The following is a 13,538-nucleotide window of genomic DNA, read 5'->3' on the forward strand; positions in this document are numbered from 1 at the left end:
ACCCTTTCCTCTGCATTTTCTAGTACACAGGGGAGAAGAATATAATCATATTTTTCATCAAAACTAACATAACACTCTAGACATTTATTTTGGGCAGTTAGGAAATCATATCCCTAACTGTTATCAGGCTTCAATTTTGGTTTCTGGCCATTAGAAAACATTACCCTTGCTTTGATGATGGTTGGCCGAGGATCCAAGATGCCCTGCATCTTTCTCAGTGCAGGCACAACAAAGAGATTGCAGGTGACCACAGCTGATACAGGATTTCCTGAAAGTCAACCAAGCAGTTATTTATAATACAGTGTGTAAGAATTTGCCAAATAATTATGTTTGTCTATATCTTCTGGCATTAGAATGTGACAGAAGTGACTAGGCACTATTTTCCCTCTTCTGAATCACCTTGAATCCAACCTGAACAGAGGTATATATAGTTAACTAAATGCCACAGTGGGTGTAAACATTTGGGTCTTTCAGTAAAATGGAGATTTCTGATGCCCAGAAGCTGTTTAACACCATTTGTTTCTGCCTTCCTCAGAGCCAGTTGAAAGCCATTACTAATCTTGTCTTAAAGCCATTTAAAAGTTTTATATATCTACTTGCTATTTTTTAAGCATTAAAAAATTATAATATTACAAGCTTGGTATCAAAAATGAAAAAATATAAGTAAGCATAAGGAAACTTATTTATAATCTTCTCTGCCTAGGTATTTCTTTAAATTAAAAAAAAGTAAAGCCAAATGATTTAAAATGTGTCGTAAGAACCCGGAGATGAATACTGTTATGGATTGAATTCATATAATAAAGCTGTAACTCCAATATGATTGACTACATTTGGAGATAGGGTCTTTATGGAGGTAATTAAGGTAAATGAGGTCATAAGGGTGTGGCCACAGTCCAATAGGACTGGTATCCTTATCAAAAGAGAAAGAGACACCAGGAGTTTTCACAAAAATGTTGCTGTCTACAAGCCAGGAAGAGGCCTCACTAGAAGCCAACCTTGCTGGTACCTTGATTTTGGAATTTCATCCTCCCAACTGTGAGAAAATAAGTTTCTGTTGTTTAAGCTACCCAGTCTGTGGCATTCTGTCATGGCAGCCTGAACAGACTAATACAAATACCAAATTCTTTTAAAGCTATGAGAAGAATTTGAGGAATTCCACTATATCTTTCCAAGAAGTCTAGGTGTGTCATACACTTCAAAAGAGGAAGGGTGGGCTGTGAAGAAACAAGCAACCACTGGGCTGTATATAACAGATTTGATTTCTTGTGTGGCATTGTTATCTAAGCAAGCTGTGTGATCTTGGCAAGTTGCAGAGTTTTTTTTGATTCTAACTTATCTATGAAATGAAAGGCTGGACTACATAAGTCTCAAGATCTTTTCTGGTTCTAAAATTCCAATTGTTTTCATACTTTTATACAGTTCTATGTAAGTATGAATGTGTATATCCTGGAGTGGGAAATGGGATACTAGATTTTTAGGTTTCCTTGGCATGGCTAAATACTGTTTATTGCATCGTCAAGTTAAAAGGCAATGGTCAGTTTAGCCTATTATTAGCTTGAATCAAATATACAATTCTCTCTTACCCACAAAAGCAGTTAAGAATAGATTTTTTTGTTTGTTTGTTTTGAGACACAGTCTCACACTGTTGCCCAGGCTTAAGTGCAGTGGTGTGATCCTGGCTCACTGCAACCTCTGCTTCCTGGGTTCAAGTGATTCTTCTGCCACAGCCTCCCAAGTAGCTGGGACTACAGGCATGTGCCACCATGCCCAGCTAATTTTTATATTTTTAGTAGTTTCACCATATTTTCCAGGCTGATCTCAAACTCTTGACCTCATGATCCACCCTCCTCAGCTTCGCAAAGAGCTGGGATACAGGTATGAGCCACCATGCCTGGCCAAGATATTTTTATTTACATAAACTTTATGCAGGTTGCTTGTATTAAAAAGAGTAAAAAAAAAAAAAAGTATAAGATTTTTAAGGTCCAAAAAGTGATAAGTGATACTAATAATTTCAATGGAAAAATCAATTACTTTCCCTTGCCTCAAAATACAAGCAGATAGAATTATTTTTCCTGGAAAAGCTAAATAAAAAACCCAAACAAACAAATAAAAAAGCCATTGTTCATCAATGATTATAAACTCTTTATAATACTATTACTTTATAAAATTATTGTATAAAAATGAATTGCTCTAATTATTTTAGAAGCAGGGTCTTGCTATATATGAAAAAGGAGTGGAAGCATTGGTACCAAAAACTTGTAATAGTTGTTATCTGTGTGTTGGGAGGTTATGGTTAACATTTTTTTATGCTTATCTATATTTTCTAATTTTTAAAATAGTGAGCATGTGTCACTTGAGCAGTGTTAAAATGTCAAAAGAAAAAGCAAGTAAATATATAAAACTTTGATTTAAAACTTGTTGAGATTAGGGATGGCTTTAAATGCATGGCCTTAAGGAAAGCAGAAATACACTTTTGAAATTGAAAATCCTTGTAAGGCTGGGCACAGTGGCTCATGCCTGTAATCCCAAAACTTTGGGAGTTCAAAGTGGGTGGATCGCTTGAGCTCAGAAGTTGAGACCAGCATGGGCAATATGATGAAACCCCTTCTCTATAGAAAATATAAAAGTTAGCCAGGGGTCGTAGCAAGAGCCTGTAGTCCCAGCTACCTGGTAGGCTGAGGTGGGAGAATGACTTGAGCCTATGAGGCAGAGGTTGCAGTGAGCTGAGATTGTGCTATTGCACTCCAGCCTGGGTGACAGAGCTAGACTTTGTCTCAAAAAAAAAAAATCTTTGTAAACTGAACCTCTGCACATTCTACAATCTGAACATGTGAGTTTCTGCTGCCCTCTGTTGGTTCACTCAGGCTGAGCGGCTAAGGTTTCAAATTAAAAGTATGAATTTGAAAATAGGTTTTAATTTTATAACATTTTTGCATAATGGTGAAACAGATTTCCACAATAATATTCTTTGTTATACTATCACTGGTGGTCTGAAGTTTAAATCGTATCTTCTGTATACAAAAGAGTCTCTTTCAGGCAAAATGAAGCCAGGAAAAGGAGCACATTTCTTTATATAATGGCGATCAGAGCATCCAAGGAATTATGAAAGGTCCTAAGGAGTTTCATGTCACAGATACCATCTGAGGACTATTTTACTTAAATGTCCTCTCTCTTAAAATTGTCTATATGATAGAAATAGAATCTCTTTTATGCTTATGTAGGGGCTTGAAATGTTTTTAAAGTTTAACATTTTTCTGCCTGCTTCCCTTTCTTTGCATCTCCCTTTTGAGATTTACTTGACATAAAAAGCAAATAAATAACCTAAAGCCATGAGATTTGTAAATCTCAAAGAAATAAGTAGGTTCTTTTCTCTTTTTTTGAGACGGAGTTTCGCTCTTGTTGCCTAGGCTGGACTACAATGCCGTGATCTCGGCTCACTGCAACTTCCATCTCCTAGGTTCAAGGGATTCTCCTGCCTCAGCCTCCCCAGTAGCTGGGATTACAGGCATGCCCCACCATACCCGGCTAATTTTGTGATTTTAGTAGAGATGGGGTTTCATCATGTTTGGCCAGGCTGGTCTCGAACTCCAAACCTCAGGTGATCCACCCACCTCGGCCTCCCAAAGTGCGGGGATTACAGGCATGAGTCACTGCGCCCAGACATAAGTAGGCTATTTTCTAAAGGAATCTGTGCCAAAAAACAGAGAACTGAATAGAATGATCAGAGGATAATTTAAAGGTTAAAAAAACCCAAATAGATGCACAAAATTTTTAAACTCTTAAAATTTATCAAGATTCATCATGACTTTAGATGTATAACCCCAAATGACTAAAAATTTGATTTTAAAAATCCTCATTAACTCAACCACTTTGCTTTTTCTATAATCTGAACATGTGAGTTTCTGCTCATTTGGGGCAAGGGTGGGAATGGGGAAGTTGTAGACTGATGATGAGTGGATTTGGCTGAAAAGCAGTAGTTCTAGTAGCCTGGCCTTTCCTCTTCCCTCTCCCCTCAACCACCCCAAATCTGGCAAGGACCAGAGGCAGCTTTGTATTTTTTGATTTGGTATTTGCATGGGTGACTCAAGGCCCTTTGCTCTCTAGAGCACAGTATTTCTGGTTATGAGAGGTTATTAGGCTGCTAACTTCGACCAATTTCCTATAAGGAAAAAGCAGGTGCCCCAGAAAGATCTAGTGACAGCTAACACTTAATTATCATCTTAGGATTTGGAATGTGCTTTGATATATATTATCTAATCTGACTTTCACACCAACCCTATGAAGTAGATATTAGTCTTATTTTATAGGTGAAGAAAACTCCTCAGAGAAGTTAAGTGATTGGTCATTTAGAAAAGCTGAGACTAGAGCCCAGGTCTTTCATATTTCAAACCAAGCGATCTAATAGGGTACTGGTCACATGAGAAGTTAAAAAAGTTTTGGCTATTTTTCCAGAAAAAGCAAAGGAAACAATCTGTTATTCTTACCAGGTAGTGCAAAGATTATTTTTCTTACACCATCAATATCCAAAGTTGCAAAGGTTGTTGGCAAGCTAGAAAAAAAATAGTCACTTGTTAGTGATTGCTAAGCATTATGATGAATACGTTAAGTACTATAGTTTTCTTGTAATCTATACACTTATATAAAAAACACCTTTCTGTTGACTCGCCTTTACATCTTTATACTTTGCAGTATTTCACAGACATTTAAATAGGTTTGTTTTTAGCATTTTCTGTTTTCAAGTAGCCACACTTTCTGGCTTAAAGAAAATCATCCTGCTTTTTTTCTTCTTGTCAGTGCCATAGAAATGGACTCCAAATCTTGGAGTTTCCAAGTTTTCCCACCCCTCTAGTTAATAATGTTTATTCTACTTTTGCTGGCGATTTACAACAATCATTCTTAAAAGCAGAAGACTAACTGATAATGTCTATTAGATATTTGCCTTTGTTCAAGATGAGTATTCCTTAACTTTTTTCTTTCAATCCTGCTCCTTCTGTATTAGCCTTTAAAAACTATCCTTAGCATATAAACACTTCTTATCAGGACATTATTTCTGAAATGTTAAATATGACTAGAATGAAATTAATAGTAATTTTTAAATATTCTCAAATTATACTTCCTCAAGATTTTGACATGAACTCTTATCATGGGAAGTGGGATGGGAGGAATGAGTGGCATAGAGAATATGAGTGGCAGTTGAGAATAGTGTTTTTTTTCCCTATTAATTACCCTTTATATAGAATTTTAGCAAAAAATCTCATTGTATTAGTGAAACTTAAGCAATGTGGAATTGTTAGGGAATACTGAAATTTTCACACAGATGAAATATTAACCTTTTAAGCACTCAAATTGTTTTTATTTTTACTTTTTTGCAGGTTGAGCTTTCAAAAATAGATCACTTATTACCTTTTGCAATAATATGGTGACATTGACTCTTTTTGATGATTTATAGCCATCATTATTAATGTGTTCTACTCTGCTGTAGTACAATGATGTTAGGTCACAAGAATACTATACATTGTTTTCCCCCAGAAGCCATAAACCCACATTATTATGTTTCTATAGTTCTTGTTCTTGTTTCTGTTTTTCAATCCTTCCCAAATTTTTTTTTCCTGTGGAATCCTGTAATACCAGACTGCTATAATCTTGACCATTAAAGGTAGTTTTAGGTTTGAGAACCAAAGAATAGTAGCAATAGTTATATTGTTAGGATGAAAATAATGTACAGTAACAATAAAAGTATATGTTTTTATTTAGTTCGTTTTTGAGACAAGGTCTGGCTCTGTCACCCAGGCTGCAGTGTAGTGGCTCGGCCATGGCTCACTGCAGTCTCAATCTCCTGGGTTCAAGCAATCCTCCAGCCTCAGCCTTCCAGGTAGCTAGGACTAAAGGCATGCACCACCATGCTCAGCTGATTTTTAAATTTTTGTTAGAGATGAGGTCTCGCTATGTTGCCACGCTGGCCTTGAACTTCTGAGCTCAAGCGATCCTCCCGTCTCAGCCTCTCAAAGTGCTGAGATTACATGTGTGGGCCACTGGTGCTGACTAAAATATCTATTTTTAAAGTAACATCTATGCATCACATTCATTATTTCATTTAAGTCTCACAACAAGCTTATAAATTAACAATTATTATCCCACTTTATATATGAGGAAACTGAGATTCAGAGAGATTAAGCAATGTGGTCCAAGTCACTCAGCTACTAAGTGGGGGAACAGATTTGAACTAAGGTGGTTCTAATTTAAGCTTATATTTGGATAAAGATCTGACAGGATGCTTATGTAGTTGTAGTATATGATCTTTGGACACCTATTTTGGCTACTCTGAGGCTATTTTTGTTTGTTTGTTTGTTTTTGCATACTTCTTGATTCTTTGCTGTGTTTTAGAAAAATGAGATTAGATTTTTTGCTTGTTTTGTTTATATTTTTAGCAGAGACAGGGTTTTACCATGTTGGCCAGGCTGGTTTTGAACTCCTGACTTCAGATGATCCACCTACCTCAGCCTCCCAAAGTGCTGGGATTACAGGCATGAGTTACCACACCTGGCTGAGATTAGATTTTGATACTGATTTATGGATAGGTTATTTGACAATTATTAGTTATGTGTGATGAAAATAATTTCGAAGATTTGTTCTTAATAACAGCTATGCTCACTGTAGATGACCCAATAAAAATCGTAATTGGTAGGTCTGGTTGCTAATACTCCAGAGGCTTTTCTGAATATCTTTGTCTCTAAAATGAAAGAGCTTAATTGCATTCTGAAAGCACTGTTATGTGGAAATAGCAAAGCCAAATTGTATTTGTTTGGTTTGTATTTATTTTTGTTCTAATATTAAGTAGCAATTACCTTAAAGTTCTTTTTTTAATTATTTATTTTTATTTATTTTTTATTTTCTTTTAAAGACAGGGTTTCACCATGTTGGTCAGGCTGGTCTTGAATTCTGACCTCAGGTGATCCGCCCGCCTTGGCCTCCAAAGTGCTTGGATTACAGGCGTGAGCCACCACGTCCGGCCGACCTTAAAGTTATTACCTTTAGACAAGTATAAAATTCTGGTGAACTAAAAGAAGCCCATTCAAACTCTGAAACTACTTTATTTTAGCAAACCCACAGATAATAAGAACGAGGAGAGAATGTATAACAGTTTCTTCCTTTCACTGTATTTAAAGTCCATTTAAATCATAGGGCCAATTTAAGCAATCTTTTGCATCTTGCAGGTAGGTAATGTAATTTCTGTAAAGGTATTCATTTTTAAAAGGATTAGGATTCCATTACAAAAAATATTTTGTTATTACGCATTGCTATCATAAATGTCCTATTGCTAAACTGAATTTTCTGTTTAAGCTCTGGAAGCCATTTCCTTGGAACTCAACCTATTATTCAGTTTTCCACTTGAGATCAGAATGTAACAGCATTTACACAATGGCTGAGGTCACAGAGTGTTCTGATTTTAAGGGAGAAAATTAAACATTAGGAATTGATGAACTGCTAAAGTTGAAGTGAGTGGTAAATAACATTAAAAAAAAGAGAATAAACATTATCATCACAGGCACTGAGAATATTTTAAATAATAGATACTATACAATAACTCTTCTCTAGAGGTGAGGGCAAGTTGTCTGCTTCTTTCCCTCTGCAAATGAATCATCAATTATTAATTATTATTTTTTTAATGCAGGGTCTCACTCTGCTGCCCAGGCTGGAGTGCAGTGGCACTATCATGGCTCATTGCCACCTCCATCTCCTGGGCTCAGGTGATCCTCCCACCTTAGCCTCCCAAGTAGCTGGGACTAATTTTTGTATTTTTTGTAGAGATGGGGTTTTGCCATGTTGTCCAGGTTGGTCTCCAACTTCTGGGCTGAAGCCCCATGGCCTCCCAAAGTGCTGGGATTATATGTGTGAGCCACTGCACTCAGCCGAATGCAATTTGTGAGGTTTTGAGAAGCACACTGTTATGCTTTTGGTATCCTCTGTATTCTAATCAAATTAGTAATGCCCATTGGCTCAGAAAACAAAGCAGGTATACCCAATAGCATAATAATATTTGCATAAGATAAAATATTATACTTTTTTTTTTTTTTTGAGATCGAGTCTTGCTGTCACCCAGGCTGGAGTACAGTGGTGTGATCTCAGCTCACTGCAACCTTCGCCCCCCAGGTTCAAGTGATTTTTCTGCCTCAGACTCTTTAGTAGCTGGGACTACAGGCGCATACCACTACGCCTGGCTAATTTTTGTATTTTTAGTAGAGATTGGGTTTTATCATATTGGCCAGGCTGGTATTGAACTCCTGACCTATGATCTGCCCGTCTCGGCCACCCAAAGTGCTGGGATTACAGATGTGAGCCACCGTGCCCAGCCTCAAAATATTATTGATAAGAATGATCTAGATCCAATAGTTTTTCTTTTCTTTCTCTCTTTTTTTATTTTTTGAGACAGGGTCTCACTCTGCTACCCAGGCTGGAGTGAGTGGCGTAATCTCAGCTCACTGTAACCTCTGTTTCCCAGGCTCAAGTGATTCTCCAGCCTCAGTCACCCATGTAGCTGGGACTAATGGCACGAGCCACCAATGCTTGGCTAATTTTTGTACTTTTTATAAAGACGGGGTTTCACGATGTTGCCCAGGCTAGTCTGTAACTCCTGAGTTCAAAGCAATCCACCTGCATTGGCCTCCCAAAGTGATGGGGATTACAGGGATGGGCCATCCTGCCCAAATCCAACAGTTTCAATAATAAAAAGGCCCTGTCAGCAGCAGCCATATTGGGGCATGCTCAACAGGAAACTACAGAAATATATTGCCAAAAATTTTATCAAATTGTGGACAAAGCTTTAGGGATAATCTTAGTTCTATAATAAAAATGGCCAAATCATGGAGGTAAAGCCTGATCTCTGTCCTAGAACTGACTTTAATGAGGGCTAGCTTGACACTTTAAAGGCTTTTGAAATTTATTGATGGTTCCCATAGCTCACTTACAACAATTGGGAAGCCCCTACTCCATTCCCTCCTAGCATTAGCAGTAAAGCATCATTAGTGTTGTCCCTGACAGCATGGAGGTGTGCTGGAATTCTCAGCCATACAGTTGAGGTCTTTGAACAAGAAATCATAGGTTCATAGAGTAGCAAAGGTCTAAACAGATAGACTGTTTCTTAAAGATATGGCCATAATGTTTCACCAACATCAAAATTTGGCAGCCTTTGAGGATTTATAACTGACTTCAAAATCTCCATCTTCTTTAGGGGTTATTAGTCTTTAAGAGATGTGAAAAATCATGGTTATTTTTCTTTCCTCCTGGGAGACAGTAGGATGCAGTGTGAAAGCCTACTTAATAAAACATTCTTGCAAAGGGAAAAAAATTAAACCTGAATTTAATCAAGCCTTTATATCTTTCAATCTATAGCATGTATCAGTGACAGAGGAACATACCTAAGGAAGTAATAAACGAATACATTCATCAGGACACATGATCCATTTTCTCTAGCAAGTCAGTGGCCCAACAACAAAAAGAGTGGGGGCAGAAAATGTTCTCATTTAATAGAGACTTAAACAAATACACTCAGCGGACCTTAATGGAATCCTTATCAAACAAAAGTTATAAAAAGGCATTCTTTCTCTTGATATGTGGGGGAAATTAGAATATGATCAGGATATTAGATGATATGAAAATATTATTTATTTTGTTAGATGAGAAAATAACATTGTGATTATGTAAGAGAATGTTGTTGTTAGTATTATTATTTCAGAGGTACGCCAAAATGACATGCCTAGAATTTGCTTTTAAACAATCCAGCCCTCCCTCTCCACTAAAAGGCAGGGTGGGGTAGGTGTATTGATAAAAAGAATAATAGAAAAATGTTGATAGTTACTGAAGCTAGGTGATGCATACATGGGGTGGGGGTTTGTTGTACTCCCTACTTTTGTGTATATTTGAGAGTTCTCATATTAATTATTTTTTAAAATAAAGAAGCAGATTGGGGAGAAAAAAAGAGGAATAAGGAACTAGGCATGGGAATTAAAAAGGAGAAAAAGTTTAGAAAGTTGCTGTGTTTTGTTTGGACCAAACTCACTGACTCATAAAGAAGATGAATGCCTATTTCATTAGGAGCTGCACTTATGCAAAGGATTCTAATACTATATTTCTTTTTTTGGCATAGTTAATTCATAGTAGAAAACGTAAAAAGAAGGCATTTAAAAGTTTGTTAGTTAAAGCAAGCCAAACCAACCCCATATATGAGATAACAAGATTATTTTCATACCCTGGTTTCATAAAAACCCTGCCAAAATGGATCTGAGCATGAAGATCAATGTCCAGCACCTGCTTGAGATAGTCCTGCAAACATTAAAAATAATCACTTTACTTTCAAACATTTTAATATTAGACTTTCAACACTTTAAGTGAACATTAAATTAATTTATAAAATTGAAATGAAAAGAAACATCCGACTTATTTTAGTCAAGTTGATTTGCTTAACACAAATATTCCTTCATTCCTCATTCATTCTTTCAATAAATAGTTGCTTAACACCTGGTATATATGATGAGTACCAATCTAGGTGCAGGGGGATACAACCTTGAACAAAAGAGACAACGTCCCTGTCCTCACTGAAAAGTACATTCTGGTAGGGGAAGTTAGACAAAAACAAAACAACTACATTAATGTGTAATATCATTAGCTGATGAGTTATTGTCTCTCTTCTAAGAGAGAATTTTATGTCTGAGAAAGGATGTTAACAAATATGTCTTAAGTTGTGCCTGGGCAAGGAAACTACATATATGTGTCCTACATCATTTGGCTTAATGATCTTAAAGCCATATGCATTCCTTGAAGAGAGAGTTAAACATATGCCCACAGAGTGTTTAGATCTGTCAAATCTAAATAGCTCTACTAAAATGAAAAACAGGGAGGAAACTCTAAAACAGAAAGTCAAAGGAGTTTAACTGCTCCAACTTTATATTCTAGTATTAAAACTAACCTGTGGCTATGACCAACCCACAGTGATATTACAAAATCTGATCTTTGGAAATGGAATGTAACACGGCCCTGCAGCTGGTATTGTAGACAAAAAGAAAAAAAAAATTATGGTCCTTAACATTTCTCTTAAATAATACAAATCTAGGTCTATTACTTTTTTTTTTTTTTTTTTTTTTTTGGTTTGGTAATCTAAGAGTAAGTCCAGTAACCTGCCTACATTTTAAATATTTCACAAGCTATGAGATACTTTTATTTTACAAATGTGTTCTCTTCTATCTCTACAGTCTCAGCCAACATCATCTCACTGAGATTACTGAAATAGGTCTCCTTGCTAGTAGTGCCACCCTCCTCCAATTCATTCCTCCCACAGTATTAAGAGAGATCCTCTGAGACAAATTTGATCAAGTGACTATATAACACTTTAATAACTTGCTGGTTTTTAGGAAAAAGTGTCATCTTTTAAATATCAAAGATTCCTGTATTTTCTAGCCCCCAATCATTGTTCTCATACAACAACCTTCTTTCCATCCAGTCACATAATCTTACATCATCAGACTACACTGTTCTCCCTCCCTCCCTTTCCTTCCTTCCTTCTTTCTTTCTTTTCTTTCTTTTTTTTTTTTTTTTTTGGCAGAGTCTCACTCTGTTGCCCAGGTTGGAGTGCAGTGGTATGATCTCGGCTCACTGCAACCTTTGCCTCCCAGGTTCAAGCAATTCTTGTGCCTCAGCCTCCCAAGTAGCTGGGATTACAGATGTGTGCCTCCATGCCCAGCTAATTTTTGTATTTTTAGGAGACAGGGTTTCTATTTTACTTGCCTTGGCCTCTCAAAGTGTTGGGATTACAGGCATGAACTACTGAATCTGCCCAGTTTTTTAAGCTCTTGGCTCTAGTCTTTGAAAATGTTCTTCTTTCTGCCTTGAATTCTCTTTCTACCCCGCAGTCTATCACACCCTTATCTTGGTCTCAGTCATCTTCTCAGCCTCCTCTGAACTCCCAAGACTGGGGAACTAAATGAAAAACTGATTATACACACACACATACACACACACACACACACACACACACACATATATATGTGTATATATATATATATATATTTTAGGTTATTAGATATAATAAATTTGTAAAGGTTACATATTCCTGATGAATTAACTCATTTAAAATCATAAAATGTCCCTCCTAATATCTCGTAATCCTTTTTATTTTAGTTTTCTCTATTTGTCCACATAAAAATGTATTATAAAGACAGGCACAGTGGCTCATGCCTGTAATCCCAGCACTTTGGGAGGCCGAGGTGGGTGGATCACCTGAGGCTGGTAGTTCGAGACCAGTCTAACCAACATGGAGAAACCCCATCTCTACTAAAAACACAAAATTACCCGGGCATGGAGGCACACGCCTGTAATTCCAGCTACTCAGGAGACTGAGGCAGGAGAATTGCTTGAACCCAGGAGGCGGAGGTTGCGGTGAGCCAAGATCATGCCATTGCCCTCCAGCCTGGGCAATAAGAGTGAAACTCTGTCTCAAAAAAAAAAAAAAAAAAAAAAAAAAAAAGAAAAAAGTTGGGATTACAAAACATGTATCATAAAAAAAGAAAGAAAATATCTGATATCAATATAGCTACAACAGCTAGATTTCATTATAACTTTTTTGAATCTTTTACTTTCAGTTTTCTATGTCTTTATATTTAAAATATATCTCTTATAAGCAGCATATGATTAGCTGTTTTTTAAAAAATCCAGAATGACAATTTTTAACTGAAGGATTCAGTCTATTTATATTTAGTATAATTTTTCTTTTCTTTTCTTTTCTTTTTTTTTTTGAGACAGCGTCTCACTCTGTTGCCCAGGCTGGAGGGCAGTGGTGCCACCTCAGCTCACTGCAACCTCCATCTCCTGGGTTCAAACAGTTGCGTGCCTCAGCCTCCTAAGTAGCTGGAACTACCGGCACATGCCATCACACCCAGGTAATTTTTGTACAGAGATGGGTTTCATCGCATTCATGAGGCTGGTCTCGAACTCCTGGCCTCAAGTGGTCAGCCTGCCTCAGCCTCCTAAAGTGCTGGGGTTACGAGTATAAGCCACCGCACCTGGCCTACATGTAGTATGGTTACTGCTATATTTGGTTTTAAAACTACCACTGTTCTATTTGTCACTTCTGTTTTGTTTCCTTTTTTCTTCTTCCATACCTCCCTTAGGATTCATGAAATATTTTTTATTTAACATTTTCCCCCTCTATTAGCTTATTAGTTACATATTCTTTTATTATTATTTTAGTACTTATTTTAGAGATTACAGTATACATCGTTGACTTATTACAATCTACTCAGAATTGGGTTTTTAAAAATCACTTCCCAGACAATACAAGAACCTTAAAACATATCAACTCAATTTATGTCTTTCTACTTTTTATGCTATTGTGTGTATATATTTTATATCCACTTTAAGCATATACGTATGTCCATGTATATGTGTATATTTTAAGTATATGTATTTGATTTATTGTATATATTTTCTATACATATTATATTGATAATATATACTTGACAAATTCACTGCATAGTAATTATATTTTA

At 36.5% G+C, this 13,538-nt stretch overlaps 1 protein-coding gene across 15 annotated transcripts in view; it reads right to left on the minus strand.

Moving 5' to 3' along the window:
* Positions 1–13,538, minus strand: part of GPHN (gephyrin) — a 664,399-nt gene that overhangs the window by 9,316 nt on the left and 641,545 nt on the right. For all 15 annotated transcript variants that reach the window (XM_003924444.4, XM_010335175.3, XM_010335173.3 and 12 more), the window contains 3 exons: positions 10,247–10,320; positions 4,485–4,549; positions 165–268 (listed from right to left, as the gene is read on the minus strand). In XM_003924444.4, coding sequence (XP_003924493.1) covers positions 165–268; positions 4,485–4,549; positions 10,247–10,320 — 243 coding nt within the window. The remainder of the gene's footprint in view (positions 1–164; positions 269–4,484; positions 4,550–10,246; positions 10,321–13,538) is intronic.

This window comes from Saimiri boliviensis, chromosome 2, assembly GCF_048565385.1.
Source record: "Saimiri boliviensis isolate mSaiBol1 chromosome 2, mSaiBol1.pri, whole genome shotgun sequence".
Lineage (NCBI taxonomy): Eukaryota > Metazoa > Chordata > Mammalia > Primates > Cebidae > Saimiri > Saimiri boliviensis.